The 13,263-nt window shown below is 29.5% G+C and overlaps 1 protein-coding gene across 1 annotated transcript in view; it reads right to left on the bottom strand.

Annotated features, from left to right (window-relative positions):
- Positions 1 to 1,961: 1,961 nt before the first annotated feature.
- LOC112600473 (homeobox protein six1-like) overlaps positions 1,962 to 13,263 on the bottom strand; it is a 45,329-nt gene continuing 34,027 nt past the window's right edge. Inside the window, exons 2-3 of the mRNA XM_025347709.1 lie at positions 9,308 to 9,491; positions 1,962 to 3,805 (exon numbers count right to left, since the gene is read on the bottom strand). Coding sequence (XP_025203494.1) covers positions 3,461 to 3,805; positions 9,308 to 9,491 — 529 coding nt within the window. The 3' untranslated portion in view covers positions 1,962 to 3,460. The remainder of the gene's footprint in view (positions 3,806 to 9,307; positions 9,492 to 13,263) is intronic.

The following is a 13,263-nucleotide window of genomic DNA, read 5'->3' as shown; positions in this document are numbered from 1 at the left end:
TACTTTATAATTTAAGACAAAACGAAAAATAAAATATTTGTTGGTAAGTACTAATAAAAAGTTATTGTGTGTCACTTATTTTATATTTCTTGGAGCAAATAATTTCACTCCTCATGACTTTTAATTTGTACAATTAAGTTTTAAGAAGTTAACTCGCGACGGCTATTATATGATAAATATTATAATTTATTAGGAATATTTGTTTTGTATTTGGCAAACGAACAACGAGAAAAAAGAAAACCACATCCCCAATCTTTTTATATTATATGCATCACGCAATCGTATAATATACTTAATTTTTTAGTTAATTTAACTACTGTATAAAAATGTTATTATTTCAAATCATAATTTTAAAATATTTTCTGCAGTGGACGTGCTCGTGAGTTCGGAGACTTCCCCGTTTAATGTGCGATACTCAAATAAAATTCTTGTATTTTGCACGAAACGTCGGATAAGAAATTATGTGCCAGCGTATTTAAAATATAGTCGTTTTAATTGAAATAAATATAATATGAGATCGTAGAAGTAAGCCGAGGAGAGTGACAAGTCGATAAGTGATTAAAAATTATTAATTTCAGTACGGTGTACCTACTACACACCAATAATATATGTATTAATATTATTCAGTACACTGTTATAGAAAACGTGTGGATGTCCTTGAGAGGTTGTGTTTCTGTAAACATGTTTGCCGTAATATATGACACCGAATATCCTGCGCGCTAATTGTCACCAAGGATTTTACGGACTGAAAAAAAAATGAAACGTAGAAATACAAATTATGACAGCTGCGTAGAACAATACTAAACGACAGTGAAAATATGCCATTTATTTATGTATTATTAAATCTTTTGCTTGTAACGTTCCGGTACTGGTTTTTTTAATGCCATTTTTGAATAGTTTTAAATCTCATTGACAAAATTACAGTATGGAATAACCAGTTTACCGCGTTCGATCTAGTCTAGACGGAACGGTCACGACGATGACACTGTATACGAAAAGTTGAAAAGACGGTTTTTTATTAGTGTTATTATTTTAATACACCCGATTTACTTTAGTAATTTTAGGCAAATCCTGATAAACGAGACTGCTGTAACGGATTATAGCTTACCACATCGGATACTTTTTGTTTTTAAACGCGACGAACAAATATCGTTTGATTTAATAACTTTCTTTTCTAAATGTCTTGATCTCTACAATTATTGGTTTCGGAAACTCATAATGAAAAAAAAAAAAATAATAGTTTGGTAAACAAATTATTATTATTATTATACATAATATGTACATATACAATTACTTGTATAAAACAGTATTTTTCTTGTCATCTCTTCAGATTACATAGAACCGTTTAAACAATTTTATCCCGTTTGCCATATCATTTTTTCTAAAGTTTAGTGTGCACATTATGATAATTAAAAATAATAAATAGCATCTACAACAATATTATTAATATCTAAATAATACGGTTTGTTATGAAAATTTATGTTCAAAATTAAGAATTTAGTGTCTGTAGTTATAAAGAAGTAATAAAATAGACGAAAATACAATCAACTCGTGGATTATAATGGGGTTCATTAAAAAAAAAATGCGATATTCAATAGCCGAACATAATAAATTATGAAGCTTGAATATAGGTTTACATATTTTTTGAAAAATGATGTACAAATTAGAATTTATATAATACATATCGAAAAATTGACTCAAAAAGTTTTTTTTGATAGGCATACAAATATAAATTGCTTTTTATGCGAATCTAATACACATATTGTAAATGTAGCCGAACAAGATAATATGTGGACTATAACAATATAATCGTAAATTATTACTATATTAACAACGAATAGTGACTATGAATACTAGGCATGTACTACAAGGCGTAACAGAAATAACTGACAAATTTAATTTTAATTAACTACGAAATAACTTTTATTTATATTATATGTAAACATTTTTTTTTTTTTATATATATAAAATTGGCTTTAATTATAGTAATTGAATAAAAAAAAATATATACTAAAATAACAATTATTAAATTGTTAGTTAATACTGACATCTGTCAGGTATTTCTGTTCTACCCTGCATTTGATAATTAAAAATATTTAATGGGTAGCAAATATATAATAATAATATTTACAAAACAAAGCGTAAATGGGTCGCATTTTAATTGAATATAATATAACATAATACATTTACACGGCGTAGTAGGTACACCTCCGATCTGCAGGGCAGGAGTGGACTTTCGGGAGTGAACAAATAATATTTGTAAACTGGGGCTGTTATGGGCATAACACAGATCGACATACCTATGTCGTTGTATATTATATTAACAACAACATCGAGTTGCGTGGAAAACCGGCTGATTTAATGGTTGGATTAAATGTGAACAATCACCATACATTTAATGAATTATTATTGAGCTAATAGTCCCCTCGTGATTGGTCTATTAAATTTTATTGAACCATTAAATCAATCAGTTTTTCACGCAAACCACAATTATTATAAATCTATAAGTTCAATTATAGGGACCGTCGTTACCTCACACTACTGGGAAATAATCAATTAACTACGCGATTAGCGGTAGTTTGTGAGTAAATCTTTTTAATCCAGTAATATACCTACGTGTGGGTTATATTTTGACATCCATCGTCTGCACGCGCTGCAGAATAGATGCAATAACGTAATATTATTTTCGGCTAGAGTGGAACAGCTCGCGACGATTCGCGCGGAGTAATGTGCAGTCAGGGACGGCCAGTGATATAGAGGGGCAGAAAGTCGTTTTCGGGGGGGGGGGGGGGGGATTCGCATAATATATTCTATTAATTATAACTTTTTTTTTTATTACTGTACATCATAGTTGTGTGCACTGAAGTCGGGCGATACCCCGACCCACATCACACATAATACATATGCGTATACTATTCGTGTACTTCGCGTCGTACAAATAATATTATTTTAACGTTACTTATGTGTAATATAAAATGTATGTCGTATCGAGTGCGTCGCTTGTGCCGAAGGCGTTTTGATCCCGACGACAATCGATCGCACTGTGCGGCTTGCAGTCGGGTATGTGGTTGACGGTTTTTCTTTTTTCCCCATCGTCATCGGTCGAGAAACGATAATAGTATAATAACGTTGTACATCGTATATTATCATAAATTAATCACGTGCAAACGAAAAGTGTTAACTCGCTTGCGCCACCGTGCGAATCGAATCGGATCTATTCATCCCCCCCACCCGCACGGGTGGGTTTCGCGCGAAACCCTATACATTACGCGTCGTCCCGCCGAGTGGTGTGCGTTCTTGTCAAGTCGTCGTAGGGCGATGCGCGTGTGGGTGCTGTGTGGGTGCGAGCGGCTTGCGGGTGCGAGTGCGTCTCTGTCGTGTGTGTGTGTGTGTGTATATGTGTGCACAATGACGATAAACGACATCATTGCTGGCCACCGTTGTAGCCAGACACCCACTGTCATAAGGAATGGTAGTCGTGCAGTAGCGAAGGATCGGCGGGATGGCCGGCGGCGATCTGCTGCAAGTGACTGTGGTGGTCGCCGTTGCCGACGCCGACGCCGCCGACACCGGTGGCGATCAACGGGCGACTACCGATGGGCGAACCGAACCCGCCGACGATGCCGCCGCCGCCGCCTCCTACGCCGCCGCCGATCAACTGCGTCTGGTGGTGGTACGCCGCGGCCGCTGCCGCCGAGTTTGCCATCATGGACATGCCGCCCGCGCCGACGCCCCCGACGCCGGACATCGACGACTTGAGGTCGCCTCCGCCTCCGAACATCATCTCGTGACTGGACAAATGGTCCTGAAACACGCAATAACCATGGTTGAAATCGTCAGATAATATAATATTAAATAATAATACCTAATATTGTGAATTCAATAATTGTGTTTATTGTTAAAAATTATATTATTGGAATGTGAAAAATCATAATTCAAAAGTAATGAAAAAAAAAATTAAGTTGATTACATTATTTTTGTTTTATTTTTATTATATTCTGCCGGTTGATCAACCGTTAAGTGTTGAAAAAGATAATATATTGTTTGTTTTTACTTTTTAGTTATATAACTAAGATTGTAGAGAATTCAATGCACTTTGCACTGTTATCCGAAGATAAGCTAATAGCTACGCGATGCTTATTCTATAAATCATTTATACGTTTCATGTATTTTTGAATCATAATGAGTGATTTATATTTTATATTTATAAGTTTTTATTGTATCTTAAAAACTTTGTGACTAACTTGTATTCGGAGACTTAGAAGACTTCACTAGAAGATTTTAAATTCAATTAAGTTTAACTTATTTAATTAACTTATCACCAACATTTAGTCACTCACTTTTTAGTTATTATATGAAATACAATATGAAATGGTGTAGTAGAAAAATAGCTTGGGTACGGCAAAAATTTAAGATTTATCAACATTTTTCAAAAAATCTTAAGTAGCTAAAACCAAAGAAATTTAAAAGAGTCTTTCCCAAATCACTTACACTTGGGCCGATGCTACGATTCGATCAGTAACGTTTACGATGATAATAGCCATACGGGTATCTACACATTTTTATTTTTTAAATCGTAAATAGGCTAAATATTTTTATGTTTCGAATAAGTTAAAATGTTTAAATATTTGTTTTGTATTTTTATCAAAATATGTAATAAAAATCATAAAGTATTTAACAAAAAAGTTTTTATTCAACTTTAATTTTTCATATTTAAATCATATAGAAAAAAGAAAAGTACTGAATAAAAAAGCGAATGAACGAACGAGAAAAAATATTCACTAAAATAATATATTGTATAATAACAAATAAGATGAGATTAAAAACCATTTAAAAGTTAAAACCAATTTTTATTTATTTACTGCGGCGTTTTTTAATATGAATCACGACGAATTGAACATAATAATATCAATGCTATAGAATAAAATTATCAATATGTCTGTAAACTATAGGCAAATATAAAAATAAGAAATAAATAACACACAACGAGAAATGAATTTATTTGTAAAATATTTAAGAAAATACTTCAAAGTACTTAAAAATTAATATATTATAAATTATAATGAATATAAAAATATTATTTTATTTAAAGGGCCTTACTAAACATGCTAATTTATATTTTGCAGAATTAAGAAATCTGGATTCGATAAAATTTCATATTTTCTTTTTTTTAAATTTGTGACCTGATCATGAAAATCTATAAAACAGATTTAAGTTCTCAACTGAATGATAGTAAAATAAAATGGCAGACTACTAAGATGTTAATAACTGCCAAGGTAATTCGCGCGTTTCTGCACGCTATGAATATTATGCATTAGAAAGATAGTAATGATTATAATATTATGGTATTGTATCAATATTAAATATTCGTATGCCAAAATGTCGTAAACATGAATAATTTCCGGCTATGTTGAGCTTTGTGCAAACGTTGATTAATATGTATAAAAGCTTGAAACAGTTATTTTTAAACAAAACATTGGTAGTCCCGGGCCTACTAAGCATACCCGTTGGCTGTGCCACTTGCAACTCGCAAACTTTTTTGAGCCGTATATTACGTGTGTTGTCCTCGAAAGTTTATCGTAAAAATACCTTTAATAACCTTTTTAATTTTAATTTAAAATATTTTTTATTACTCAATGTGTTCGAAGAAGTAGAAAAATTAGTGGATAGAATGAGAGAAAGAAAAATATATATTTCACAGAATGAAGACACCCCTAGTGGAGGAACTTCGGCTTTGAATACTAAATTTTGTTATTTCAAGCCAGGTGATTTATTACATTTAGCTCAATTAAAATTTTTATAGGCTATATTTTTTAAGTTTTTAAATGCTTATATAATAAAAATTGATGCTGTAATTACTATTTAATATCAGACTAATATTATCATCTAGAACAAATACCTAACACCAAAGCATTTTCTATATTTTACAACGTATATTTATTTTACTTTAATTTAAGAATAAATTATTTAATCTAATTATCAATATTCATCAATAGCTACAAAAATTTGATTAAACAATTATTTAAGGATTTAAAAATACAAAAAAATATCCTTAACACTCGTTAATTATTAAAATTAACAACTAATAATATTATAATTAGCAAACATAATGCAATACAAAATATATACAAATAAAACTATTATTTTGGTTTAACATTAACATTTGAATATTTTATTATTATAATTATTTTAAGTTATTTTGTCATTGATTAGGTATCAATTATCTATACTCAAAGTCGTATATATTGTTTTAATTCAATAAACGATGCTGAATGAGGGTTAAGCAATGTGAAAACAGTTCGGCCCTCATGTAGTGATTTTCAATGAAAAAAAAAAAAAAAGGTATCAATTATCTATGTGTATTATAATTTTTTGATTTGATAATTGTTATGATGATTGGATGTTCAAATTAAAAATATATAATAAGAAAAATTTATATTTGACTCTGAAATTATTATTTAAGAAAATCTATTAAAAACATAATTTTTGAATTACTATTAGAATAATTTATTTTATCATTTCAAGTAGTAATTTATAAAAAAATATAAAATATTTTATCATAATTTTGTTCAGATATATTGTATAATAATTACTATTTATTGAAAAGTATTTCAACTAAGACTAAAATAAGTTGGCAGCCACTACTACAATAATGTAATGTGGTACCTATTCCGGAAAAAATTTAACAAGTGAGTTATTTGTTTGGGGAGTAATGCTGAATGAAAGCCAAAGATATATTTCCTACAACGACGGTACTTACCCATAATAATAATATTATATACATTTATATAGCCTGTAGCACATTTATAGCAAAACTCTTTCGAAATCGAATTGACCTTTAATAATGATTACGCTAGACGACAGATAAATGTACTAAATTTTTGGCTTGATTTTATACACGCATACTTTCCAGCAGGGATGCATTTAAATGTTTAATTAATTTTAAATATAGAACTAAGCGATCGACATGTGTATAAAATATAATTATCTGTATAAATTAAATGCAAGTTGCAATAATACCTACTTAAATCCAACAATGATATAGTCATACGATATTGGGCAACTAATGAAAATAATTAACTCAAGTTATGATAGTGAACTCAAGATCATTAAGTTAAAAGTTAATAATTAACAAATAATAAATTTAATTCTCACTAAATTTAAATTTAAAAAAAGAAAATAAATATTAACTTAATTTTATTAAAAAAAATTTAATCTACTTTTTTAATTAGTACGTAGATCATATAAAGACCTATTTTTTATTTATTTTTTTGATGTAATATTATTTTATCAAGAAATATAATATATATAATTTTGATATTATTACTTTTAATATAATTTAATAGATTATTTTTATTAAAAATCATATACGAGTACATAGGGACATTCAATGTACAAAACAATTAAAACCAAAAATGTCAAGAAAATTGTTGATTTTAACTTCATAAATCGTTTTAAATTTTAAAATAAAATATAAAGTTATTTCAACCGACCATGAAATTGTTTATGTCATTGAGTTATTTAGATATTGACTAATTAACCAGTTAAGTTAAAAATTTGAATAAGTTCATTCTTTAATTAAATAATGCCCACTTTTGCATAGTTTAGAAAAATCATGCCAGGTTACATTGAAAATTTAGTGGTAATTATGAGAAAGAACTGATGTACTTTAGATTGATTTCATATAATCGACGCGTAAGATATTTATATGCGTGAGTAGTTGCGGAATTAAATTATATTTGATCAAATGGGTATAAGTTTGTTTTTTGCAAAACTCGATATCTATGAATTATAATAATAATTATACATTATGTGAAATAACAACCGTAAAACGTTTGTATTCGGACTTCATGTGCATAGTTATCGCAATTATATGGAAGCATAATTTTCTTCGGAAACTTGTTTTCTCATTTGGTTTCTATTATAACAGTTGTACGGTTTAAGCGCGCACAAATAGATTGCGATCGTGAAACTATATTATGTACGATTCGCGTCGGCTGCTCCGGAAACGTACACTCGGCCAACTATTATATTATTACTATAGAATCATACACTGCGCAGCGTTTTGATTGTTTGCTGTCGAATAAAATTCAATATTATTATGTATATTATCGTTACAATAATTATTATCATCGTTATCACCATCATCATTATTATCGTATTGCCCGCGCTAGTGTTGTATTGTAGGACACACGCGGCAGACTTGTGTATAATTGGCAATCGTTCAAACTGATCAGTATTTGCCAAAAAGGAAACAGCTGTGCAGCGTCCAACACATCGGTTTCCGGTCACGATTTTTTTCTTTTTATTTTATCATCGGCAGTAGCGTCATCGCATTATTGTTTTAAACATATTTTATTTTTACGCCGATCCGACACGGCACGGCTGGTGTTGTGTCATTTTCAATATTTACATAGCGATCATTAACATAACAAAATTTATACTGCGAAATAATAATATACTATAATATAAACATTAAACGCGTGAATGAGAGTTTTATTTTTTATCGTGACCATTACAACGACGATTCAAAATTTTCCATAGACAGCTAAAATATTTTTAAACATTTGAAAAATGTATGAAAAGTAATTACGCACTGCAATATAATATTATAGTGAATTACAGGAAACAAATTGAACTAAATAGCTTAAGGAAAAAACTCATAGAAAGTTTGTCTAGAAAAATATCTGAAAATTCTTTGAATGATTGATTTTAGTTGACGATTTATTAGAGTTTAAAACAGTTGAACAAATTACCTAATAAATTAAGATTCTAATTAAAAACATTTTTTTTTTTTAGAAAACTTCTATCTTATTTTTTTTTTTTTATCTTTTAAATAAACAACTTATAGTCTGTAGATAATAAATATGTGTATAAATAATGTAGATATTTAAAAATATAAAATAAAAAATTAATTGAATTGTTTTAAGTTAACTCGAACGATTCAAAATGTCACAATTTTTATCAATAATTAAGTAAAAAAATGTAATTTATTGAAATTTGAAATGCATATTCACTATTTCAGTAGGTATTTTAGTGTTTGGATATTGATAAAACAAACTAAATATTGAATTTATAAATTATTGTAATATGGTACGATATAACAAGTTCTATTGCCAATAATTGGTTTTTATTTCCGAGGTATTTTTTTCTGGCTGACTACCTACTGCACAATATATTATTATATTATGTATAACACGACGACAAAGTGTAATATTTATGTAATAATAATTGTTATTATTTATTAAATTTAATATGATACTATATAGTATATTATATATTGTTATAATTATGTTTGTGATTTTACCTGGCTTGTGATCATCGAGTGCCCGAACGATATTGCGCTGGGCTTGTGCAGCATATGTATGTGCGACTTCATGTTGTCGCCGTCGATAGATTCGGACGAACTGGAGTCTAAGTTGGACGGCGGGCCACCAACCATCTTCTCACATCCGTCACCCATTCCCGTGGGACTCCGACTACCGGACATACTGCAATAAGAAGAAAAATAAACACAATATTAATATGACGCTAATTAAACGTGGTAATGTGGTATACATGTAACTTTGTAAGATGTATGTTAAACAATTATTATAAAATAAATGTTAAGTTATGTTGCAATATTTTTTGGATGCTTATTTATTGACTGATTGATAGAAGGAGGAATATAATTTTTAACATCGCAAAATGTGCACATTGAAATATATATACAAAAACCATAACGCTGAATAGTAATATTTATAATAATATATATATGTAAAGTGTGAACTTATCAAGAAACTCGTTCACAAGAGTTTGTGTTTTTTTTTCAAAATAGCATATAATTGTATTTTCATTACTTATATTATAATTTACAATTCATTTTTTTTACTTTAAATGTTTTGATATAATATTACATGTATGTAGCTATTTACAGGTCTGTTAGTTTCACAATGAAATAACTATAAATAAATATGTCGAAAAATTGAATAAAGAAACTAAACTATTAATTTAATAGTTAATATTATGTATTATATATACATATATAATATAATAATATATTGCAACCAAAATAAACACATTTTGTAATATATCCAATCTAGATGCTACAAAAAAAAAAAAAAAATTCTAAAACGAAATCGTCTAAGATGCCCTCATATTGATATATTTAAATATTTTTATTATAATCCAACATTATATTTGGTAGTGAATTTGAAAATGGTCAAACATAGTGTTTAATATATATTATTATGTAATGAATTAAAAAAATACTCGCGAAATTTTGTAGTCGCGGTTATCGACCGATATATATGTGATATTATGTGTTGAATACACCAACTGGGAGCAAGTACAAGACGGTATTGTCTTCTCATAACTATATACAGTACACACGCGCAGGTATCGGGTATATTATTTCGTATGTGCACGCAATAACCGGCCATTATAACGTGAGCAACGTACATGCTAGAGTGTATATTGTATATTCATTATCGATATAATAATATTGTTGGCCATATTATAGAGTGTGGAAAAATTTGAAAAAAAAATACATGGATACCAGTTTTTATTCGTGGACTCAAAACTGAACCATTCATTAATAATGTTCATGCAGTTCTTAAATATTCTATAGGTGGTAATGACGGACAATGCACGTCTGCGTTATGCGTTTGTATGCGGCTAATTAGTATAGGTACTAACTACTAAGATATTACTATAAATATTATAATACTATGTTTGTTTGTTTTTTTTTTTCGTATTTTTAACGATTTGTGCGATCGTTAGACCGTCTGCGATGTAAGCGTTTATGAGAAAATAATGAAAATTAAATCGTACGGTTTGTGCAACGTAGAATTATAAAAAAAACCGTTTAGAGGTAAACATTTGTCTTGATATATTTTTAGCCCAGTCGAGCAGTCCATCTATTATATATGGTATCACAGATTCGAACTGTGCAGCTGCTAATAATTATTAGTAAAACGTCAATGTACGTATATACTATATACAATATACAATAATAGTATTCAGCGTCTAGCACTTTAATATATTAATGTTATTGTTGATTACCTACGCATTCTGTTTTTGCTAAACATTATTCTATTAGGTATAGGCTTGAGATAATGTTTATTTTTCGTTTCGACTGATAGTCGACGTTAAACACTGCAGAGTTAATTGCATTAACACATAAAATTATCGGTTGATACCTCTATACATAGTTTAGGTATACATTTTATACTCTTGAGCTTTATACAAATAATACATTATACATTATCAATATTATCATGTATCCAACACGGAAGATTTGATAGTCACGACGGACTAATAACCAATATTGTTTCATATTACTGTATTTTACTGTTTGGATGTAATTTTAAGGTGTATTTTATACTCAAATGAGAAAACATATGATAGTTTTCTGAAGATTTGTTTCGAGTTTTTGACAACAAATTAAAGAACACGATAAAGGACGAAATAGTACTTGCAGTTGGGCTGTAGAATTTCCAAAAAAAATATTTTTGAATCGATGAAAAAAAAAAACCGCATTAGTAATGTGACTGTGCTTGATGAAAAAATGTTTAATTTTAGAAATCCAGGCAATTAAATTTTACATAAAAACTAATTTGTGTGTTTTGAGAATTAAAAAAAAAAAAACCATAGCTAATGTCTGCCCTAGAGTGTCAACACAGATTTAATGTACGCACTTACCACTTATTCCAGTAGTTCATACACAACTATAAACAGAAAAGTCTTACGAAAGTCATATTTATATATTGTAATTAATTGTTATAATATATATGTTTCGCGGATGATAGACGAGTGCGATGAACCACAACCTATAGTTAAGTGTATATCATCTTATGACGTATTTGGCAATACTATGTAATATTATTAATAAACGATTCGCCCTTGCCCTCGAATTCCTCTCGATTATAGTAACCATTGTGTCATAATTTTAAATGACATTATGTGCAATATGTAAATTTATTGGTTTGTTACACGTTTGGTGCGCTATTGTAATGTGCGATGAGATGATAACTACGATATAAGCGTGGTAACTGCATCACCGTGATTGTGTTATGTTGCCTAACAATAATAAAATGTAATGTAATGATATTACATCGCTGACTATATTACGTTAATTTCCGACCGTCGAGAGCCGTCAGATAATCACGAACATTTATTTTTAAAGCGATACCGATATTAAAATCGACCGTTTTTAATTTTTTCCAGACAAAATATATTAGCGGCAATCAAAAAAGATTAAATTATAACAATGTGTATAACGATTATAATACGCAATCAATAACTATATAGATTAATAATTGCTACGATAACAATAATTTACACGTCTGATTCCTACTAGGTGACTTATTACCTACTACTTGGATTTAGCATAATCGAATATTCCTCTAATTATTATTATATAAGTTAATCACAATTAACAGACATTGTGATAAATAAAAGAACTAGATAGCTGACTATAATAGTCCTATGCATATTATAACATAAACTGCAGCTCTGAAGCACGGCAACCATTTGTTACATTGGCAATGTTTTTATGTTTTTATAAAATACCACGATAACTTTTATTTCGATAGTAAATCATGATCGATATTCGATAATATACAGGTTTTTGAATATGAGCTGCATTAATTGCAGTATCGCTCTGTCTGTGATAAGCTGCATAATACACTATTACGTAAATATTGCCAATTTGACAAATGGTGGCCCTGCATCAAAGATGAATATTCAAGTTAAACAAAATAATTGTTTTATATGGCTGTAAAAATAATATATCACATCATAATCGTATGCTCTGATCGCGCATATACCTGGATCTGTGTATACCAGCTAATAATTTAGACAGTACTTTTATGTCGTACACGTGGATGACTTTATATTTTATTCCATATACACGCGTGAATAATAAAATATTTTGAACTAGTGATAATTTAAGTACGTACGTGTTACATAATGGTACCTCGCCGTTTAACTCGAGTGCAAATTATTCGCGTAAGGACTAGATTTTAAGGAGAGAATTTAAGCTGCAGGCACCTGCCTCGCGTCGCAAGTATTTTTTAAGCGTCTTCGCGGGCTCTAAATACCACGGGAAACTTTCGGTCGGTGAAATTTTGTCCACTGTTTGAGGGTGTCCGTTATAGGAGAGGTTTCATTGTGTAATAATATGTGCGGCAACGTTAATATACAATTAATATATATATATATATAATATGCGCGCATTGACACAACAACGATAATAATTATTCGATTATTCTCCATGTACGT

The sequence above is a fragment of the Melanaphis sacchari genome, unplaced genomic scaffold, assembly GCF_002803265.2.
Source record: "Melanaphis sacchari strain LSU unplaced genomic scaffold, SCAv2.0 Contig64_pilon_pilon, whole genome shotgun sequence".
Lineage (NCBI taxonomy): Eukaryota > Metazoa > Arthropoda > Insecta > Hemiptera > Aphididae > Melanaphis > Melanaphis sacchari.
This window is presented reverse-complemented; position numbering and strand designations above follow the sequence as displayed.